This window comes from Canis lupus, chromosome 17 (genome assembly GCF_048164855.1).
Source record: "Canis lupus baileyi chromosome 17, mCanLup2.hap1, whole genome shotgun sequence".
Classification (NCBI taxonomy): domain Eukaryota; kingdom Metazoa; phylum Chordata; class Mammalia; order Carnivora; family Canidae; genus Canis; species Canis lupus.
Genome location: NC_132854.1, coordinates 32,120,875 through 32,144,092, shown reverse-complemented (window position 1 = coordinate 32,144,092; position 23,218 = coordinate 32,120,875). Strand labels below are relative to the sequence as shown.

Genomic DNA, 23,218 nt, shown 5'->3' with positions numbered 1-23,218 from the left:
TTATTTTTGCCAGACATTTCAAAAATTTTCAGATGAGCCATGTGGTTAGGAACTTTTCAGATAAGCCATACAAGAATGAAGAAAAGGTGTACTAAATCAATAACACATCCAAAGGATAGTGAAAAAAAAAAAAAAGCAAGCAGTTAATACTGGGAAATGACAACCAAAGACCGAAAATTTTAAGTGCTTAAGCACTTTAAAATCAAGACAGCATGTTGGAAGTTCCAGTTCCTTTAAATAAATGTGACTATTTTGCCTTCTTTCCTCATAAATTTTATACTTAGGTTAACTTGTCTCAGTAGCAGAATATATGAAAGCATTTGGATTTTGCTTGATGACTTCAAGGACAATCTATTCCCCTTTGGAATGTAAAAGCTCATTAATACATTTTCCAACTTAAGAATAAGTTTTCTTTTTTTCCAAAAGTTTACATTCAAGAGCTAGTGTTTAAAACACATTTTCCCACAGAAATGTTATTATAAATGGTGGTTAATACCCAGGCCATCCCAGTGAACTCATTAAACCCATAAAAACCAAAAGTAGATATTTGCTATGAAAACAGTGTAAAACTGCATTATGAAAAAAAAAAAAAAACCACCTTGCATTTTAAATTCCAAAGTTAAATTTAAACATGCAGTTTAAGTGTATTCTAATCAAATCCACTATCCACAGCGTTTAAGCCAGGGCTTCATTTTGGGACTCTTCAAATAGAACCTTAAACACTACAGGTAGAGAAGGGAAGAGTGGAAGGTTTTGAAATTGGGTGAGTGGGACATGGAGAGACAGTCTATGCACAGTCTAAGAAAGTATGTTGTATTTACCCACATTGGGATGGAGGTGGTTTCTACCCTGATTTCTGGGAGTACAATGAAGTTGGTACAGGATGGAAGTTCCACAGGATGGAAAAAGGGATGGAAAGGTGATTTTGGCTTCTCAGAATCCTAGAATCATTAATGTGCTACTATCCAGTGGGTGGTAATAGGGCATATCTCTGGGCAGCTCATAAGCATGAATGACCAGCTGACTAACTCTTTCTTTTTTTTTTTTTTTTTTTTGCTGGCTAACTCTTGAAGCAGGTGGGTTCTGAGTACACAGGTGAGCAGCAACAGGCAGTGGACCCGGGTCCCTCATAGCAGTCAGTGTGTTACCTGGCAGAGGAGAAAGATACAAACCTATGGGTTCACATAGGAGGCTTGTGGAAATGCTGACGGTGTGAAGGACATAAATTTCCACCATGGAAGAACAGAGGAGGAAACAAAGGTATAAGATGTGTTTCTTGCAGCAGTGCCAGCCAAAATATTAGACCCAACTGGGCTCTCCATTGCTAAAGCATGGCTAGGCCTACATTTGATGTATTTCAGGTTTGTCTGTCCTGGTTTGGGGAAGCAATTCACAAATAATCCTGCTTCTAAACACTACATATTTAGGGGATCCCTGGGTGGCTCAGCGGTTTGGCGCCTGCCTTTGGCTCAGGGCATGATCCTGGGGTCCTGGGATCGGGCTCCCTGCATGGAGCCTGCTTCTCCCTCCTCCTGTGTCTCTGCCTCTTTCTCTCTCTCTCTGTGTCTATCATAAATAAAAATAAATAAATCTTAAAAAAAATAAACACTACATATACCATAAAAAGAACCATAGGAACTTTTCAAAAGCATACTTAAATATTTTACAAAATTGTACATTCTCAGGTACTTTTTTAAAAACCATACATATCATGAATCATGGACTTCAAAAAAAAAGAAATTTTTTTAACCTGCTCTCTTCCTCCCCTTCTCCAGACACCTTCTCCACTAGTAACTTACAAGCTAGTAGTCCTCCTTCCACACACTTGTAATTTTCCGTTAAGTATTCAAATATATATGAATGCATTTTTACTCATTTTATTGAGACATTTTATTATCATAAAAATTATAATATCTGAAAGGCAAATCTTAGGTGTATGATGTGTTACAGCATAGATAGACAAAATTTGACCATTTGTTTATTAACAGGTGTTCACTTTCCTTTATTTTGCATTTTTGCCACTGGAAATGCTGTAAAACTCTTCATTCATATATATGTCTTGTTATTCAAATTTATATTCACTTGTGTTATGACAAACACTCCCAATATTTCACCAACTCACCACAATAAAGTTCGCTTCTAGTTTGCACCACTGTCTAATGCAAGTTAGGCTATTACTGCAAGATGTCTGCCCTAAAAGTGATTCAGGGATCTACCTTACACTTTTGTTATTTCCAGTCCTTCATTTCCAGCAGCAAGGACGTGAGTGAGCTTGAAAGATGAGGGGGATTTTTTTTAACTACGATTTTTTTTATCTGAGTGTATTTGATACACAGTATCACATTAGTTTCCAATGTATAACATAGTGATTTGACAAATCTGTATGTTATGCTGTGCTCCCAAGTGCAGCTATCATCTGTCACCTACAGTATCATTGACTTTATTCCCTGTGCTGTGGCTTTTATTCCTGTGACTTATTCATTCTATAACGGGAACCTGTATCTTCTATGCCCCTTCACACATTTTGCCCATCCCCCAACTCTGCTTCCCTCTGGCAATTGTTTCCTGTTTACCGACTTGTTTATTCATTTATGTTTTTGAGATTCCACATATGAATGAAATCATTTTTTAAAGATTTTATTTATTTATCTATCACACACACATACACACACACAGGCAGAGACACAGGCAGAGGGAGAAGCAGGCTCCATGCAGGGAGCCCGACGTGGGACTCGATCCCGGGACTCCAGAATCTTGCCTTGAGCCGAGGGCAGGCGCTAAACCCCTGAGCCACCCAGGGATCCCCTGAAATCATATTTCTTTCTTAGTCTGATTTATTTCACTAAGCATAATATCCTCTAGGTCTACCCATGTTGTCACAAATGACACAATCTCCTTTCTTATGGCTGCATAATATTTATGTGTGTGTATGTGTGTACTCACACCACATCTTTATCCATTCATCTGCTGATGGATAAGGCTTTCCATACCTCGACTATTGTAAATATTGTAATAGACATAGGGGTATCTATGTCGTTGAATTAGTGTTTCCATTTTCTCTGGGTAAATACCCAAGAGTAGAATTACTGGATCAGGTGGTGTTCCTATTTTAAATTTTTTTGAGGAATTTCCGCACTATTTTCCACAGTGGCTGTCGCAATTTGCATTCGCACCAACAGCGCATGAGGCTTCCTTTTTCTCCCCATCTTTGTTACTTTTTTTTAATAAAGATTTATTTATTCATGAGAGAGAGAGAGAGAGGCAGAGACACAGGCAGAAGGAGAAGCAGGCTCCACACAGGGAGCCCAACATGAGATTCGATCCTGGGTCCTCAGGATCTCGCCCCGGGCTGAAGGTGGCGCTAAACCACTGAGCCACCCAGGCTGCCCCCCATCTTCGTTACTTGTTATTTCTCGTCTTTTTGGTTTTAGCCCATCTGACAGGTGTAAGGTGATACCTCATTGTGATTTTTATTTGCTTTTTTCTGATGATTAGTGATTTTCAGCATATTCTCATATGTCTCTTGGCCAGAAGATGAGAATTTATGACGAAAACTGGATGTGGCTTAGGATGCTTCTGCCCAGATTCCATTGGCTACAACCCAACCATGAAGTCCTTACCCAACTGCAAGGGAGGCTGGAAAATGCAGTCTTCCTGTAGGCCCAAACAGAGGAAATGGATAATATCCAACCAATTTTGCCAAGTATCTTTACATCCTGGTAACTTTATTTCAAAGGATTTATTTCTGGACTGACATTTCTGGACTATGAAATTTGAATATTGTGTGAGATCACTTGCATAAGGACCATAATAATTCCTATTTCTGTCAGCAGAGTAAGAATACTTAGCACCATTCTTGTTTTTCTAAATCTCCCCTCTGTGAGTGCTAGAAGACTAGAACTAAATTGACCAGATTCTTTTGTCAACTGGGTCCTGGTTTAACTTCTACCAATAAGAGGCATTCTCACTGTGAAATCAGGAAGGGCAAAGAAAGCAAGCAGCCTTTATTTCGTTACACACGGAACGACGGCAGGTCGTGTCAATCACACGTTGACAGATGGCAGAATGGCATGCGCAGTGGCTTCCAGGTGATGTCCGGCATTGTGCAGAGATTACTGGCAGTGGTTTTCCCTGAAATTCCTGCATCCCTGGATTTCTAAAAGTCAGCCATGATTTCTTTTTTTTTTTTTAATTTTTATTTATTTATGATAGTCACACAGAGAGAGAGAGAGGCAGAGACACAGGCAGAGGGAGAAGCAGGCTCCACGCACCGGGAGCCCGATGTGGGATTCGATCCTGGGTCTCCAGGATCGTGCCCTGGGCCAAAGGCAGGCGCCAAACCGCTGCGCCACCCAGGGATCCCTCAGCCATGATTTCTACTGACTTTTTCCTTTAGATAGTTTAGTGAGCATCTCATTTCTTATATAAAATCTCTTCCTGGGATCCCTGAGTGGCTCAGCGGTTTAGCGCCTGCCTTTGGCCCAGGGCGCGACCCTGGAGACCCGGGATTGAGTCCCACGTCGGGCATCCCGGTGCATGGAGCCTGCTTCTCCCTCTGCCTATGTCTCTGTCTCTCTCTCTCTGTGTGACTATCATAAATAAAAATAAAATCTCTTCCTACTTGAAATATTTAAGGCATTTTTTTTCCAGACCAAGAACTTACACATCAACTTAGCATTTGTTTTTGGTCTTTAATAGCCCATATTTTTCCACATATAACTTTTTAATTCTTTATTTCAAATATATGTATGTTGTATGTTAGAGCTATGGAGCTGCTATCTGCCCAAGACTTGACATAAATATTCTGTAAAACTTCTAATTTTTATATTTTAAAGTCATTAATCCATCTGGAATTAGCTTTTGCATATGTTGTGAGTACTAGTATAATTTATTAAATACATTTTCCCACCTAACTGAAATACTATACATGTCCCAAATGGCTGGATCTATTTCTAGGCTATGCTGTCTATTCCAATGATCTATTTGTTTATTCCTAAGCAATGCCATAGAGCGTTATTTGCTGTGGCTTTATAAGATATTTTAATAATTGGTTTATAAATTTAAATTCAGTGGAAATCATCTAACACAATAATTTGTGCTACCAGCTTAACTTAGTTCTATACAGAACTCAAAATAATACTGTTCTATCTCAAAAAAAAAAAGAAAAAAAGAAAAAAAATACTGTTCTATCTCTATTCATGTATTTGAACTTCCTACAAATGTTAATAACAGAAATAACTAAATGCTTGGCTAATATAAGGCAGCAATGGTCAGTCCTAACCTGATCCAAATGCTTGAGAAGGAGCAGGTTGTCTTCTCACTGACCACTGTTATCCTAAATGAATGCTAGAAAACCGAATTGGTTATGTTATTGTAATCATATGCTACTTTTTAAATTCATATATAGTTTATATATAGGACTCCATAAGAGATTTTGTTTATAAAATGGGTACAATTATTTTAGTGTTCAAATTATTGGTCTAATATATAAACTTGTGTTGCCTTCAGTATCAATCATTCAACTGTCTGCTTCTTTTACTGAGATAAAATTTACATAACAGAGTTCCCCCTTTAGAGTGTTCAATTTGATAGTTTTTAGTATATTCACAAAGTTTTACATTGATCACCATTATCTATTCCTCTTTGGGTTTTTATTATTAAAAAATGGGTAAGCAAAAGTACAATTTTCACTCAATAAATATCATTTGATCCTTATACAGTTTTGTTACAGAAAGTAAAGTCCATGATTTTAGAATGATGGTAGTAATTTATCAACCAAGTAATCAATTTTCACACAGTTTCAATAACTGCAGCAATTTCCTTGAACTGTCTGTAGAAATTCTGGAGATAAAAAGGAAAAAGAATATTAACTTAGCTTTTACAGAATATATAAGTAGTTCTCTTACTTATACCTGACCACTAAAGACCATATGACATGTTAAATTTGCATGTTGATGTTTATATCACTAATATTATTTGGAAGTTATAAAAAACAAACAGGTGCAATTTGGTACCACAAGCATAAATACTATTGTAGCATTGGATAATTAGTTCATAACTAAAATTTTTTAAAGCACAAAAGAAAGCTCTTTTTTGAGATCATACCAGGTAGATTAAATACCCAAAACGTAGGCAATGAAGATAAAAACAAAAATGACAGTTTGGGGGGGGAGGGTGGTGCCTGGCTGGCTTAGCCAGTAGAGCATGCAACTCTTTTTTTAGATTTTATTTATTTATTTTAGAGAGCAGATGGAGGGGCAGAGAAGGCAGAGGGACAAGCAGACTCCATTCTGAGTGTGGAACCGACACAGGGCTCAATCTCACAACCCTGAGATCATGACCTGAGCAGAAAACAAAAGTGCAGTTCTTTAAAAAGATTAAAAAAAAAAAAAAAAAAAGGGACACCTGGGTGGCTCATTGGTTGAGCATCTGCCTTGGACTCAAGTCATGATCCCTGGGTCCTGGGATGAAGTACAGCATCAGGTTCCCCACAGAGAGCCTACCTCTCCCCCTGCCTCTCTTTTATCTCTCATGAATAGATAAAATCTTAAAAAAAAAAAAAAAAAGGAAATAAAGTTCAGTTTCCAGGTTTCAAAGCATTTTAAATCTAGTGAGAAAGACTGTGTATCAGGGTGAGTCAGCTGTCTTCTTTAAGATACAGGTTTAGTTACAATAAGAAAGACCTGGGTTGCCTGCGTGGCTCAGTGGTTGAGTGTCTGCCTTTGGCTCAGGGCATGATCCCAAAGTCCCAGGATTGAGTCTTGCACCTGGCTTCTTCCATGGAACCTGCTTCTCCCTCTGGCTATGTCTCTGTCTCTCTCTGTGTCTTCCATGAATAAATAAATAAAATCTTAAAAAAAAAAAATAAGAAAGACCCACACTGACAATGGCTTATATGATAGAAGCATATTTCCTTTTCATTTAAAAATTAAGCTGGGGGCAGCCCAGATGGCCCAGCGGTTGAGTGCTGCCTTTGGCCCAGGGCGTGATCCTGGAGACCTGGAATCAAATCCCACATAGAGTCCCACATGCCCGCAGGCATGGAGCCTGCTTCTCCCTCTGCCTGTGTCTCTGCCATTCTCTCTCTCTCTGTGTGTCTCTTATGAATAAATAAATAGAATCTTAAAAAAAAATTAAGCTGGTATGGTTGTTCTCCTATAAAAGTCATCTATTTTTCCATCTCCCAAATTTCCAAAAGAAGGAGCAAACAAATTCTGTTTTCCTTTCTTCTCTACCTGCCATGAAGCTAGGAGGCAAATTTGAAACTTAACCTCAGCAATTAGGATACTCTCTAATGATTTACATATTTGCATTTTCCTTCTTACTTGGTCTTAGTTCTCTATTTTGCTACTTACAAGTATATATATTTTAATTTATATGTAAATTCATTATGGAAGGAAGCCAGATGTAACTATTATTAATGGTCAAAATTTCTGTTACAAAAAAGACATAAATTGAAAGCTCAAAAAATGTTCCTATGCTCTCAATGCTGCAATGTGACTAACAGGCTCTGGATTGGTTAAAAGCCATGTAAAAAACCTTCTTTTAAGAGATTTGTCCCATTTGTGATTCTTTTCCTAGAGGGAAAATTCTTAGAGGTGGAATCAGAGAGCATGAATGCTATCAGAAAAATTAGAAATAGGCCAAGATTGTGAATTATATAAAGGAATGGATGAATATATATATATTCATATATATATATATTTTTTTTTGAAATTGATTTGGTCCTTATATTTAGTTGAAGGCTACTCACATATCGTAATATACTATACTTCCTTTTAGCTAATTCTTAATTCTTTCCAGGATGCTAATTAGCATTAATAATGTTGACCATGGGTTTTTGTTCAAAAGCAGCGATATCTATTTTAAAGAAATAAAAAGCCCTTAAAATATAATTTATAAAACAGAACTACCATATGGATCCTGAAACCTCACTTCGGGGTATATATCCAAAGGAAATAAAATCACTACCTCAAAGAGGTAGCTTCATTCCCATGTTCTTTGAGCATTATTCAGAGTAGCTAAAGTATGGAAACAACTGTGTGCTGACACATGAATGCATTAAAAAATGTGGTGTGTGTGTGTGTTTGTATAGTAGAACACTATACACCCTTAGAAAGAAATCCTTCTATTTTTGACAACATGAATGACCTTGGAGGATATTTAAAAAAATATTTTATTTATTCATGAGAGACACAGAGAGAGAGGCAGAGACATAGGCAGAGGGGAAGCAGGCTCCCTGCAGGGAGCCTGATGCAGGACTGGATCATGACCTGAGCCGAAGATAGGTGCTCAACCACTGAGCCACCCAGGCTTCCTGAACTTGGAGGATATTATTGCTAAATGAAATAAGCCAGACACAGATAAATACTGCACGATCTCACTTATTTCTGGGATCTAAAAAAGTAGAACTCATAATAACAAGAGAGTAGGCAGTGTTACCAGGGCTGGGGAGTAAGAGCAATGACGAGATATTGGTCAAAGGTACAAACTTTCAGTTATAAGATGTATAAGTTCTGCAGACCTAATGTGTAGTATGGTGACTATAGTTAATAATAATGTATTGTGTACTTGAAATTTGCTAAGAGTAGATCTCAAGTGTTTTCCCCACACAGTCACATAAGAGAGCCATATAAGGTGGTGGATATGTTAATTCGCTTGACTGTGGTAATCACTTCACAATGTATACATAATACCAAAACATCACATCATATACCTTAGATACATATAATTTTTATTTGACAACTATACTTCAATAAAGCTAGGGGGAGAGTGTAATTTTTAAAAGAAGAAATCAAAAGCATCCTAAAAGGTATGAGAGGCTTTTCTTAAAAGGGAAGTCTAGGATCAATATATTTTTAGTTTTACAAAGAAGTCTCATTATATTTCTATTGCATTCACTTGGTTGTTTGTTGTTGTTGTTTACAGTACTTTACTTTTCTTAGAGTACTAACTATTGTGAGAATTCTTAACTATTCACTCACCAAACCAATCAAACAAACAAAAACAAAACTCTAAGGCCAGTTAAAGTAGTTAATGTTAAAATATTTCCTTGAAGGCACCTTTAAAAGAAAATCTAATTTTTCACTCATCCCCTTTTCTTCTTCCTTGCTTACAGAAAACAGGTAGAAATGATAATGTGAATAAGATTACCCTACATATAAACTACTGAGTTACTCAAATCTCTAACTAATAAAACAATCATCAAGTAGTTGGTACTCTGATCAGCATTTTATAAAACATTTCCAGTCAGAAAATGCAAGGTTGACACTGTTCAAAGACAAGATTCATTTAGCTTATCATTCTTGAATATGAAGCCTAAAAATAATAAAACAGTTAAATGCAAAGTAAATATCCTGCCAGAGAAGATGAAAATTTCCTAAGTATATTCACAGAAGTGTACTGTGAGAGTGATCAAATATGACAGTACACTAACTTAGCATTATATTGAAAATATTGAAATTTATCAAATTCCCCCCCAAAAAATTCAGATCTTTTGTATGTACTAATAAATGTAAAGCACATCAAAACAACTATAAATAAAAACAGTTAAAATTTTCCCTTAAGAAAGATTTCATAAATGTTTAAGTAGCAACTACAGAACAATAAACTACAACTTGAATGAGTGAAATCACAAACCTGAAATTGTGGAATTGTCATTTCAAAGCACTTGTTCTTTACTTGGCCTGAATGATCTGCCACTTTGAGCAACACTGCAACATAAGGATACTTAAGAGATCTGCAACTGTCGGAGCTCACAGCCATACCCAGTTTCCACTGAAAATCTACAAGCTGTAATGAAATATTACAGAACAATACATTGGTAATAACATTGCCATGGATGCAGATATTTACTCAATTTTACTGCTCTCACATTGAACTTTTAGTTTCAATGCTGGTCATAGAAAAGAAAATATCTTCATTTTAATATTGCTAGGGGAACAATAATCAGAGGAAAATGGAGAGGCAATATGGGATATAAACAGAGTTGGACAACAACACTGTCATAATTACAATAGTAAAACACACACGCACACACACACATCTTCACCAGATGTATAATGGAAGTAGAAGGATGATGTGGTTTTCCCTTCATTTTGCTCCTACATTTAATGGGACTACAAGTGCTCTGTAGCCTCTCTCACCTCACTCACTTGAAAGTCCTAAAGTGGAAGATGAGTTACATACAATCTTCATATGTGACTAGGACCCAAACGGGAACCGTTCCAGTTTCCTTTCTCACCATGGTCCTCGACCTGAAGCCTTATACTAGCATAAGCACTAGGTGTTAGGTGGTTTTAGGTTTCATTACTGTTGATGATGAACACCTGTCAGGTGATGCGCTATGTAGTTTACATGTATTAAATGCCTCATTGAATCATCAACATTATAGGCTATTATTTCCATTTTGCAAATGAAAAAACTGAATTTCAGAGAGCTTAGATAATGTGTGCAAGGTCACACATTTCTGTGATCAGAACTGAAACCAAAGTCTGACTCCAAAGATTGCATCCTTATTGATAATTGGCTGCCTTAATACTTTTAATCTAATTTCTATCAATGACTGCACGGTGTTGCGGGGGCATAAAACAGGATTGGATAAATGTAGCTCTTAATACTGACTAAAACATAAGTTGGTGAGTGGAGGAATTTTGTTTTTTTTCAAAGCTTAGACAAGTAAATGGTACACAGCAGCCACTCATGAAAAATACTTGTTGGTTAATACTTTTTGCTACCAAATTAATTCTGATAGGGCAAAAGGCTTTGTTTATTAATAAATCTTTTTTAAAATAAAATAAAATAAAATAAAATAAAATAAAATAAAATAAAATAAAATAAAATAAAATAAAATTTGGGATCTTTTTTAAACAAGACTTATTTATATACTACCTACAAGATGTGCTCTAGAGGTAAGAAGGCAAACAGACTAAAAATGAAGGGATGGAAAAAGATATTCCATGAAATGGAAACCAAAGAAAGCTGGGATAGCTACAGGTAATATCAGACAAAATAGACTTTAAAACAAAGACTATAATAAGAAACAAGCAAATTACATAATGAAAAAGGGGTCAATCCAACAAGAAGATACAATGTGTAAATATTTATGTACCCAAAATAGGAGCACCTAAATAAACAAAGCAAATATTAACAGACCTAGAGGAAGAAACAGTGTACAATAATAGTAGACCTTAAATAGTCCTCTTGAATCAATGGATAGAACATTCAGACAGAAAATCAATAAGGAAACATCAGCTCTAAACAACACGTTAGAACAGATGGACTTAACGGATAGTTACAGAACATTCCATCCAAAAGCAATAGAATATACATCTTCTCAAGTGCACATGGAACATTTGCCAAGACAAAAAAAGTCTTCATTTAAGAGGACTGAAATCCTATCAAGCATCCTCTCTGACCACAATAGTATGAAACTAGACATTAATTACAAGAAAAAAAAACTAGAAAATTCACAAATATGTGAATACATAACAACATTAATGGGTCAAAAAAGAACCCAAAGGGGAAATTTAAAAAGTGTCTTGAGACAAAGAAAAATGAAAGCGTAATATACCAAAATTTATGGGATGCAGCAAAAACAGTTCTCAGATGTAAGTTCATAGTGATAAATGCCTACCTCATGAAACTAGAAAAGTCTCAACTAAACAAGCCAACTGTAAAACTCCAGAAAATAGAAGGGTGCCTGAGTGGCTCAGTCAGTCAAGCATCTGACTCTTGATTTTGGCTTAGGTGATCTCAGGATTGAGTGAACCCCATGTCCAGCTCAGGCACTGGGCATCAAACCTGCTTAAGATTCTCTTGTTTCGGGATCCCTGGGTGGCGCAGTGGTTTGGCGCCTGCCTTTGGCCCGGGGTGCGATCCTGGAGACCCGGGATCGAGTCCCACATCGGGCTCCCGGTGCACGGAGCCTGCTTCTCCCTCTGCCTGTCTCTCTGCCTCTCTCTCTCTCTCTCTGTGTGACTATCATAAAATAAAATTTAAAAAAAAAAAAAAAAAAGATTTTCTTGTTTCCTCTCCCTGTGCCCTTTCCTCCCCGCTAAAAAAAAAAAAAAAAAAAAAAAAAAAGAGAAAATGAAGCCCAAAGTTAGCAGAAGGAAATAAAGATTAGAACAGAAATAGACACTGAAAAGACAATAGAAAATATCACTAAAACTAAAAACTGATTCTTTGAAAAGATTAAAAAATTAAGACTTTGGCTAGAGTCACCAAGAAAAAAGAGGAAAATAAAATCCAAAGTGGGAGAGGAGACATTACAACTGATGCCATGTTAATATATAGGATCCTAAGAGACTACAATGAATAATTACATACCAATAAATTGAACAACCTAGAAGAAATGGATACATTCCTAGAAATATACAAACCACAAAGCCTGAATCATGATGAAACAGAAAACCTGAACAGACCTACTACTAGCAAGGAAAGAAACTGAATCAGTAATCAAAGATATTCCCACAAAAAAAAAAGTCAATAGACCAGATGGCTTCACTGATGAATTCTACCAAACATTCAAACAGGAATTAATACCAATACTTCTCAGACTCTGCAAAACAAAAAACAGGAAAACTCTTCTTTTATGAGACCAATATTACCCCAATACCAAAACCAGACAAGGATGCCACAGGAACAGAAAAGTACAGGCCTATATCCCTAATAAACATAAATATAAAAATCCTCAACAAAAGATTAACAAACTAAATTTAATAATACATTAATAGGATCATACACCACGCTCAAGTCAGTTATTCTAGAGATATAACGATTGTTCAACATCTGTAAATCAATGTGATAAACATTTTAAAAATGAAAGATAAAAATCATATAATCATCTCAATAGATACAGAAAAAAGTATTTGACAAAATTCAATACCAATTCATGATATTAAAAAAAAAAAACTCTCAACAAAGCAGGCATAAAGGGAACATACCTTAAAACATAAAGGCCACATATGGCAAGCCTACAGCTAACATTATATTCAATGGTAAAAAGTTAAAAGGTTTTCCTTTCAGATCAGGAACATGACAACGATGTCCACTTGAACCAATTTTATTCAACACAGAACTGGAAATACTAGTCAGAGCAATTAACCAATAAAAAGAAATAAAAGGCAAGATCCCAGGACCCTGCTCAATGGGGAGTCTGCTTTCCCCCCTGCCCCTTTTCCTTCTGCCCCTCTCCCTGGCTCGTGCTCTCTCTCTCAGATAAATGAATAAAATCTTAAAAAGAGCTGGAAACAATAATAAACGGAAAGATATCCTGTGCTCAAGGATTGGAAGAATTAATGTTGTTAAAATATTGTCCATACTACTCAAAGCGATCTATAGATTCAATGCAATCCCAATAAAAATCCCAATGATATTTTTCACAGAAAAATACTTCTAAAAAGTATGAAACCACAGAAGACCCCCAAAATAGCCAAAGCAAATTCTGGGAAAGAACAAAGCTGGGGACATCATGCTCTCTGGTTTCAAACTATAATACAAAGCTATAGTAATTTTTAAAATATAGCACTGGAATGAAAACAGACACATAGATTAATGAAACATAATAGAAAGCCCAAAAATAAACCCATGCCTACACGGTCAATTAATTTATGACAAGGGAGTCAAGAATGTACAGTGGTAAAAGGACAATATCTTGGGCACCTGGGTGGCTCAGTGGTTGAGCATCTACCTTTGGCTCAGGTCGTGATCCCAGGGTGCTGAGATGGAGTCCTGCATCAGGCTCCCCGCGTGGAGCCTGCTTCTCCCTCTGTCTATGTCTCTGCCTCTTTCTGTCTCTTATGAATAAATATATATATTTTTAAAAGGATAGTATCTTCAATAAATAATGTTCGGAAAACTGAACAGCCACATGCAAAGGAAGGAAACTTGACCACTCTCTTATGCCATACACAAAAATTTACTCAAAATGGATGAAGGACTTGAAAATAAGACCTGAAACCATAAAACTCCTAGAACAAAATGTAGACAGGAAGCTCCTGCAGAATAGAAATCATGGTGATAATTTTTTTAATCTGACACCAAAAGCAAAAGCAACCAAAGCAAAAGTAAACAAGTGGGACTACATTAAACTGAGCTTCTGCACAGCAAAGTAGCTATATTCATAATCGCCTAAACTGAAACCACCCAAATGTTCATCAGTTATGATACATGAAATATGTACAATGTACTACAGCTACAATTTAACATCAAAATGTCGAAAAGAAACAAGTCAAAAGTTATGTGATCACATTCACTTAAACTTGAGAAACAGGAAATACAGTATTGTTTAAGGCTGCATACACAGGTGGGAAAATTATATAGAGAGGCAAGAATGCAATTATCACAAAAGTATCATTACCTGTATGGAGGAGAAAAGAGAGAGGTTTGATTGGGAAAGCGCCTGTGGTGGGCTTCTGAGGTACTGGTGATGCTCCATGTCTTGAATTTGATTGTGGTTACAAAGATGCTCACTTTAAAGTCACTCATTAAGCTGTTCGTGGTAATGCACTTTTTTGGCATGTTACCTTGTAGATATCAGGCGGGGGGAGTGAGTATCAGTGAATACAAACCTTTCTGGTTGAAAGGAAAAATTTATTGTAGGCTACTGTGATCAAAGGAATGCTTTACAGAAGGCATAAACTTTCAGCTCAGTTTTGAAGATTAAACAGAACTGAAATTGAGAGGAAAATGTGTCTTCTTTATATATTCCATAACTACACACCTAACAAAGAATAAATGCTTGATAAATATTAAGCTGAACCAACTAGAGATGGAGATAGTCAATATCTGGTATAAGAGAGCATTTAACTGCCTTAAAGTGGATGGCTCCTGTAAGGAAGTATGGAAGATAAAGCTGAAAAAAAGAGGTGAAGAAGCCATTAATTCCTTTCAAATTGTGAGTTTTCAGAGGTTTTCAGAGTATTCTCATATACTTTATCTTATGGAAAATATATTACATCATTTAAATTTCTCCTTTATGCAGGACTCACTGAATTTTTTTCAGTAAAGATATGAAAGTATTGATTAAAATATATTCATCTGGGACACCTGGGTGGCTCAGCAGTTGAGTGTTTACCTTTGGCCCAGGGTGTGATCCTGGAGGCCCCAGGATCGAGTCCCACATCGGGCTCCATGCATGGAGCCTGCTTCTCTGTCTCTGCCTCTCCTCTCTCTGTGTCTCTCATGAATAAATAAATAAAATCTTAAAAAAAAATTTAATATATAAATAAATAATATTCATCTGGTGGCAGGAGAATACAATAATCCAGGTATGAGGTTTTTAAGTGCCTGAACTAAAGTGGTAATAAGTAGGATTAAGCTGATCCTTAAAGAATGAATGAGTAAGGCCCTGGTGTTTTTCTTAACAATTATGGGAGAGATCAAAGACAACTATGAAAATATGAGTACAGATGACGGGGAGAATGTTGATACCATATCACCAATCAGACTTTATATATTTTAAGGCTAAAGGTATTATCAAGTGGTGACAGAGGATATTTAAATAGGAATGTTCAATAAGTGGCTAAAAATCCAAGAACAGAATCTAAGGGAGTTTGTAATTAGAGATATATTTTTTATATTATATCAATAGTGATTTCCAAAAATTTAATTTAGGGCACTTCTTAAACTTATTCAGTCTGCACAATTTCTTGATGCTTTACTGTCTACAGGAAAATGGTAGAGAAAAATCATTACTTGATTCTCAGTCTGAAATAAAACTAGATTATTTAGAACATTTCAAACAGAAAATCAATTAAGGAACACAATGTTGGAATCTGACGGCAAATTACAATGGTGAAACTGTCAGGTGAGGAAATAGGGAGAGCTACCATCCAGACACTCAATGTACAAAATGTGTACACAGAAGGAAAAGAAAGCTGGGATTCAGTTCATATTTCTAAAACTGAATATTTAAATGCAGTTTAAGGGACGCCTGGGTGGCTTGGCAGTTAAGCATCTGCCTTCAGCTGAGGGCATGATTCTGGGGTTCTGGGATTGAATCCCCGAATCAGGCCTGCTTCTCCCTTTGCCTATGTCTCTGCCTCTCTCTGTGTGTGTCTCTCATAAATATATAAATAACATTTTAGTATTTTTTATTTTTTATTTTTAATATTTTGGGATCCCCAATAACATTTTTAAAAAAATCAGAACAGCACACTTATCATTATGGAGGACATTAAGAATGAAATATTGCCTCAAAACTTTTTTTTTTCAAGATTTTATTCATTTGGGGGATCCCTGGGTGGCTCAGTGGTTTAGCGCCTGCCTTTGGCCCAGGGCGTGATCCTGGGACTCCAGGATCGAGTCCCACGTCAGGCTCCTGGCATGGAGCCTGCTTCTCCCTCTGCCTGTGTCTCTGCCTCTCTCTCTCTGTCTATCATGAATAACTAATTTATAATCTTTAAAAAAAAAAATTATTCATTTGAGAGAGAACACAAGCAGGGAGGAGGGGCAGAAGGAGAGGGAGAAGCAGGCTCCATGTCAAGCAAGGAGCCCAACTTTAGGCTCGATCCCAGGACCCCAGGATCAATGACCTAAGCTGAAAGCAGACACTTAACTGAGCTAACCAGGTGCTGCATCCTCAAAACTCTTGTAGAATTAAGAAAATAATTTTAAAAAGGGGAATAATTTTACAAAGGGGAAAAAACTAGTAGTGAAAAAATAGAAAAACATTTCAAAATAAAATGAATATAAAGAAGAAAAATAATCTCAAAACAAATATAGATTAAAAGGTAAACAAATTAGCTGTACTCAGTCACACTAAAAATTGATCTGAGCGCGCCTGGGTGGCTCAGTCGGTTGAGTGTCTGACTTCCACTCAGGTCATGATCTCAAGGGTCCTGGGATCCCCACCCCAGGTCCAGCTCCTCACTCAGCGGGGAATCTGTTTCTCCCTCTCCCTCTGCTCCTCCTCTCACCTCAGCATGCACACGCTCTCTCAAATAAAATCTTTTTAAAAAATTGATATGGTAGCTGTAGTTATTAGTAACATAAAACATCATATAAAAAACTGTCTATAAAGAAAAATACTGATAAAGACCATTTCAGTTTAAATTTAGTTTTTATTTTTTCAAAATACAACATATAGTATTAGAAAGACAATCATCCACAACTCCATCCTAAAAACTATTTTCTTATTTCTAGCCTTCATATGTAATTTTTATAGCTAGTCATAAAATATACACTTTTATGTTCTCTCCTTTTTCAGTGAAAGTTTGCCAATGGAAGGAATGTTAAGTATTCTGCACACCTTACTCTCTCTCAAAAGTACAATGAGGAAAAGACTGACCAAATAACTCATCCAAGGATACAAAACTAGTATAGCTGATATTCCAACCCTAATCCATCTGATTTCATATTCTACACAGTACAGTTTTTATTTTACCTAGCTGCAACATTACTATTTGGAATTAAGTTCTAGTAGGTCAAGAAACTAAATAGGTCTAGAATGGCATGAGAATGTTTATTTATCATTTTCTACATGCTAGACCGAAGCTGTCTAATACAGTAGCCATTACCCAAATGTGACTATTTAAATCAATAAAATAAAAAATTTCACTTCCGGGACGCCTGGGTGGCTCAGTGATTGAGCGTCTGCCTCTGGCTCAGGCCCAGGTGGAGTCCCACATCAGGCTTCCTGCATGGAGCCTGCTTCTTCCTCTGCTTGTGTCTCTGCCTCTCTCCCTCTGTGTCTCTCATGAATAAATAAATAAAATCTTTAAAAAAATTTTTCACTTCCTTAGTTGGGCTAGTCACATATTAAGTGCTCACAGTCACATCTAGCTAGTGTGGACAGTGCCAATACAGAACATTTCCACCATCACAAAAGTTCTATTGAAGAGTGCTATGCTACACTCTGTGTTTATATGCAGAACTTGATTAAGGCAGGAGTTATTAGCAAATTTCTACTTGAGAGTTCATATTACACTAGTGCAAGTATACAACATTTGCTAAGTCATTAGCCTTCCTCTTCTCGTTTACTGGTACCTTTATCCATACTCTGCTTTTTAATTTTCTCAATAGCACTCATTATTATCTGAAATTATCATGTTTATTATGTTATTATCAGTCAGGTAATAAATAACCTGACTCCCCAAGGAAATTCACACTTTGTAGGAGCAAGGGTATTATCCATCTAGTTTATTACTCAATCTACTACAACAATATTTGGTACAAAGTGAATGTCTAAACAAGTATTTGTTGAACTAACAAGTTTGGAATTTCTGGAGCATGTGGTAACTGGTCTCCAAAGATAGCTTCCAATACAGTTAGTGTCATCCCTCCCTGTACATAGATGTCACTTCTTAAGCTCCATTAAGTGGAGCTTATTTTCTTTCCCTCTGCACCAATCTGAGCTGTCCCTGTGATTGCTTTGATGAGCAGAATATGGCAAAAGAGACTTTCGGGAATCTTTGAGCCTAGGCCTTAAGAGAACTGGCAGTGTCTGCCTCCTTCTTCATGGAATACTGGCTCTTGGGGACTCTCTCTCTCTCTTGAAACCCAGCTACCCTAGGGTGAACAGCCATGTAGGGAGAATCAAGTCACTCTAATTATCAGCTCTAGCTGACTCTTAGTCAAAGTCATCACTAGCCACGTGAGTGAGCCCTTTGGGTTTCCAGCTCAATTAGGCTCCTAGATGACAGGGAGTAGAAACTATCATCTAGCTAACCCGAGGTAACCCACAAGAGTCCTGAAAGGTCATTAAACTGAAGTTATTAAGTTTTGGATAGTTTATTATATACAGCACCCAGCTGAAAATAACTTCGTCAATAACCTTAATATATTACATCAAAAATGTATTCTCACGATTTAATCGCAAATGTGTTTCTAGAAATTTTAGCAAAAACAACTAAAAGCTATTTCAGATTTAATAAGTGTAACCTCTTACCTCTTAGAGATGCTAATACCACCAGTAAAAATAATACAGAATAAAGCCCTTCCCATTAAACATATTCATACTAATAAATTCATAGTACATAAGCCCTCCAACTCCAGACAAATATCATCTTCCCTCAAAAATGCTTTTTATCCTCATCTCATTTCTACTGATGACCATTTCCCTAGTGACACAGGTCTGTTGGTCAACTTTGACTTTTCTCAAAATGCGTAAGAATTGGTAGGCACTCAAGATTTTATTTCAGCCAATGCTGATATTTATTCCCTTCTTCCCAATCTCCTCGCTACAGACCTACAAATAGTTGGTTTTTTTTTCAATCTTGCCTTAGATTTTACTGCAGCCTATTTTGTTTCTTGCCTATAGTCTCTGTTGGCTCCAATATAGACTATAGTCTCTAAATGCTATTTATATATTAACCAAATCTAGTATCACAGGTCAAGATTTAAAACCTACTGTCTCATGAGGTAGTTACCAACCCAGCACTTGAGTTATCTTCCAGCACAGTCCTTGTTTTCCCATTCGTCCTCAAACAGGACTGCATCCCTTCTTTATATTCTCATGTATTTCCGCCCATGCTGCTCATTCCTCTTGCAATATAATTCTCAAACATCTAACTCCTCTCTAATTCTATCTGCTTTGTGAAGTCTTTCCTGGTTTCCTTAAACTTTCTATGAACATTCATGTCATTTCATACACCCTTATCAGCTAGAACATTCTGCCTTGTATAGGAGTCATCTGTGGACCTGTCTCCCATCCCCATATCCACTAGATGTCAACTCCTTGAGTGCAGTTTGTACAATCAACACAATACACAGAATTACAAAAGCAGTCATACATTTATGAACCACTATATAAAATGTAAAAAATTTAAGTCACTACGTTTCATATATGAGAAGAGGGAAAAGGGCAGTAGATGTTGCATGTCAACAGAACATCTTACTTTTGATTTATACCGTAAAACTGGCAACAAGGAAAGCAATAAAAGATGGCAGCAGTAGGAATAACCGATCCACCTGTGATGAAGTGTTCTAATTAGACATCTAGAAGAAATCATAAACTACTTCAAAACAATGACTGTAAGTATCAGAAGGTGTAATAATGGATAATCTGAGATCTCTGGTGCTGGGTAACACAGCATTATGATTTGTTAATTAACAGGCTCAAATTCTAAAATCAGACCAACCTGAGTTTGAATCTCAGCTCTCCTACCTTCTAACCATGTGGCTTTGGAGACGTTACTATGTCTCTAGGCTCCAATATTCAGTAAGCATTTACGAAAGAATACTATGTTCTAGGCACTGGAGACATAAAAAAGAAGAAAACAAAGTTCCTGACCTCAGGACGTTATTTCTAGTGGGGAAGGCAAGACAATAAACAAATAAATACAAAAAAGTGTTAAAAAAAAAAAAAAAGTGATGGGTAAAGAGATAGAGTGACCAGGAGGGCTGTTTAGGCAGAATTTGGGAGAGACTTCTTTGAGCAGTGGCTTCTGAGTAGAAAGGGGGCCATAGTCAGTAAGACTTTTTTCTAGTGTGACAGGAATCACTTCAAGACTTTGAGCAGGACAAAGACCTGGTCTAACTTAGACTGCAAAAGACTCATCCAAATTGCTGGATAGGGCATGAAGTTTTAAAAGGAAAGCAACAAGACCCAATTGGGTGCCTACTGCAAAGCAATCTAGACAAGAAGATGGAGGTTTGCATTTAGGTGGTAGCAAGGCAAGGTGAATTTAGAGTATATTTTAAATGTGGAGAGAACAGTATGCTGATGGATAGTTTACAGGGTCGTGAACTCTCACTGGAGGTATGGTCCCAATTAACATGGCTAATTCATACATTGGTGAAAAATATTTAAAGAAAGAGAGGTGTTACAGCTTAAGCCAAAATATTACTTTTATCTAGTGCATTTTATTTTTAAATGTTTTATTTATTTATTCATGAGCAACACAGAGAGAGGCAGAGGCATAGGTAGAGGGAGAAGCAGGCTCCGCACAAAAAGCCCGATGTGGGACTTGATTCAGGACTCAATCCTAGACCCAGGATCATGCCCTGAGCTGAAGGCAGACGCTCAACTGCTGAGCCACCAAGGCATCCCTATCTGGTGCATTTTAAAAAGCATATACTACAAACATAAATGACTAATATTTGGGTAGTGGATTTTTTTCCCTCAATAACATCCTTGAATAGTCATTTTTTTTTCTAGCAGCACATTTAAAACTGCATCATGAGCTAAGAATAAAAATGTTCAATTTAGGAGTTTCTGGAGGTAAAAATCATGAAAGTGTGAGAGCATTTCCCACCACCCCTCCAATGACCAGGACCTTGAGATTTTAATTCTCAGACTTGTCCACAGATCCACTAGCACTTTATCAATTATAGTTTAGGTTTTCCTAGCATGGCACTAGTTTCCACAGATTTCTATTCTGGCAAGTTGTAATGCTCTATATTCAGCTGTCTCTCCGATTTGGGGGTGGCAGTTTGCCTTACTTCTCTGATGGATCCAAGAGTTGTTAATTCTTCAGTTTGTTAAGCTTTTTACTTGTTCTTCTATATTCCAAGCTCCTTACATGCCACACTAGAAACTGGACATCTAGCACTCATTATAATTTTCTTCATAAAGGCCTTAAATATCTTTTGTTAGATTGACTGCAAGGCACTTTTATAATTTATGTTGTAAATGATGTCTTTATTTATTTTTTAAATGGTGTCTTTAAAAATAAAAGGTGTCTTTTATAAAAATATTTTTCAGCTTGTTTGAATTAAACAATTGAATCATCCTGCTAAAGTCTCATACGTATTTTAATGTTTGTAAATTATCTTGGGTTTTTGTTTTTTGTCTTGCCTTCTTCTCTGTAAACAATCATAGCCAGATAAGGGGGCTTAATCAGCCAGATTAATCTTTCTGAGTTCCCCCTACCTCCCAGGTATCCACAAAAGCAACAGCAGTTGGGAGACAGATGACAGAGAGCAGTCATTGGAACATCTCTCTGCCAATGTACTAATGTACTCCCCTTATTTCTTATCTCAGCCCTTTCTTAAGATTTTGTTTGGGCCTGGGAAACTCTTGACCTAAAATGCTCTAGTTTTCATACTCTTCTCCTGGGAAATGTACTATTAACCTGTTTCTCTAATAGTAAGTTAATACCTGATGCAGGACAAGAACACTTAAAACAAAAAGGCATAAGACATACTTAAAAATTCAAATTCTTTTTTTTCTGGCATAAAAAAAATGCAGACACGAAAGGTTAAAGAGGTATACTTTCCATCTTCAAAATAACTTTCTTAAAGACTAAGAAAATGCGGGGGATCCCTGGGTGGCTCGGTGGTTTAGCGCCTGCCTTTGGCCCAGGGCATGATACTGGAGTCCCAGAATCGAGTCCCGCGTCGGGCTCTTGGCATGGAGCCTGCTTCTCCCTTTGCCTGTGTCTCTGCCTCTCGCTCTCTGTATGTCTATCATAAATAATAAATAAATATTTAAAAAAAGACTAAGAAAATGTTTGCAGTGCTATCTTTGAGATTTTAACGACTTCCCTTTCTATAACACATTCTAAAATACTGTGTACCTAGCTTTGAATAAGCGGTCATCAAGAGCAAGAATGGCTCTGTACTCTTTGGGCTGGAGTGGGTGCAGGAGATTAAATTAAAGGGCAACGGGGATCCCCGGGTGGCGCAGCGGTTTAGCGCCTGCCTTCGGCCCAGGGCGTGATCCTGGAGTCCCGGGATGGAGTCCCACGTCGAGCTCCCTGCATGGAGCCTGCTGCTCCCTCTGCCTGTGTCTCTGCCTCTCTCTCTGTGTCTCTCATGAGTAAGTGAATAAAATCTTAAAAAAAAATAAAGGGCAGCAGCTACCGTGTCAGGTGCATAGTGGAAGGAGCAATGCAGGAATGCAGGGTGGCAGGATGAAGGTCACAGACTCGCACACACGGGCCTTGGAGGAGGGGATTGCTGGGGAAGGCTCACAGTGGTGGCACCGTCCCCGGCAGCCAGGGGCAGGAGGCGGGCCAGGTGCTACCGCCCGCCCCTCGCCCAACAGAAGCCGGAGGAAGGCGGGGCGGCCATTCACTCACCTGGTTGGTGACCTGAAATGAAGGTAGAAAACACAATTTAGGGAAAGATCTCTCCAGCTCCAGAGCCCCGCAGCCCCGACTCCTCTCAGGTCAGGACTCACCTCGGACTTAGCGTCCAGTCGCGGCTCGCTGCACCCCTCCATGCCAAGGCTCCGGGGCTCGGACCACCCGTGGACCAGCTGGACCTTCTCCCGGACGCCGACACTTCCGCTTCCGCCTCCCTCCCCGCCCGGCCTGGCGCACGCAGCGGA

The 23,218-nt window shown here is 37.6% G+C and overlaps 1 protein-coding gene across 4 annotated transcripts; it reads right to left on the bottom strand.

Moving 5' to 3' along the window:
- Window positions 1-5,629: 5,629 nt before the first annotated feature.
- COMMD6 (COMM domain containing 6) lies at window positions 5,630-23,198 on the bottom strand. 4 transcript variants are annotated; one of them, XM_072782784.1, is made up of 4 exons: window positions 23,069-23,177; window positions 22,968-22,979; window positions 9,640-9,792; window positions 5,630-5,841 (listed from the first exon to the last, which is right to left on the bottom strand). In XM_072782784.1, exons 1-4 carry the CDS (start codon window positions 23,108-23,110, stop codon window positions 5,791-5,793), a joined length of 258 nt encoding a protein of 85 aa, XP_072638885.1. In that variant the 5' UTR covers window positions 23,111-23,177; the 3' UTR covers window positions 5,630-5,790. The 4 variants fall into 4 exon arrangements, with proteins under 4 accessions (XP_072638885.1, XP_072638886.1, XP_072638888.1 ...); XM_072782785.1 differs by lacking the exon at window positions 22,968-22,979 and having other exon boundaries at window positions 23,069-23,198; XM_072782787.1 differs by lacking the exons at window positions 22,968-22,979; window positions 23,069-23,177 and adding an exon at window positions 22,750-22,947.
- Between the last annotated feature and the right edge of the window lie 20 nt (window positions 23,199-23,218).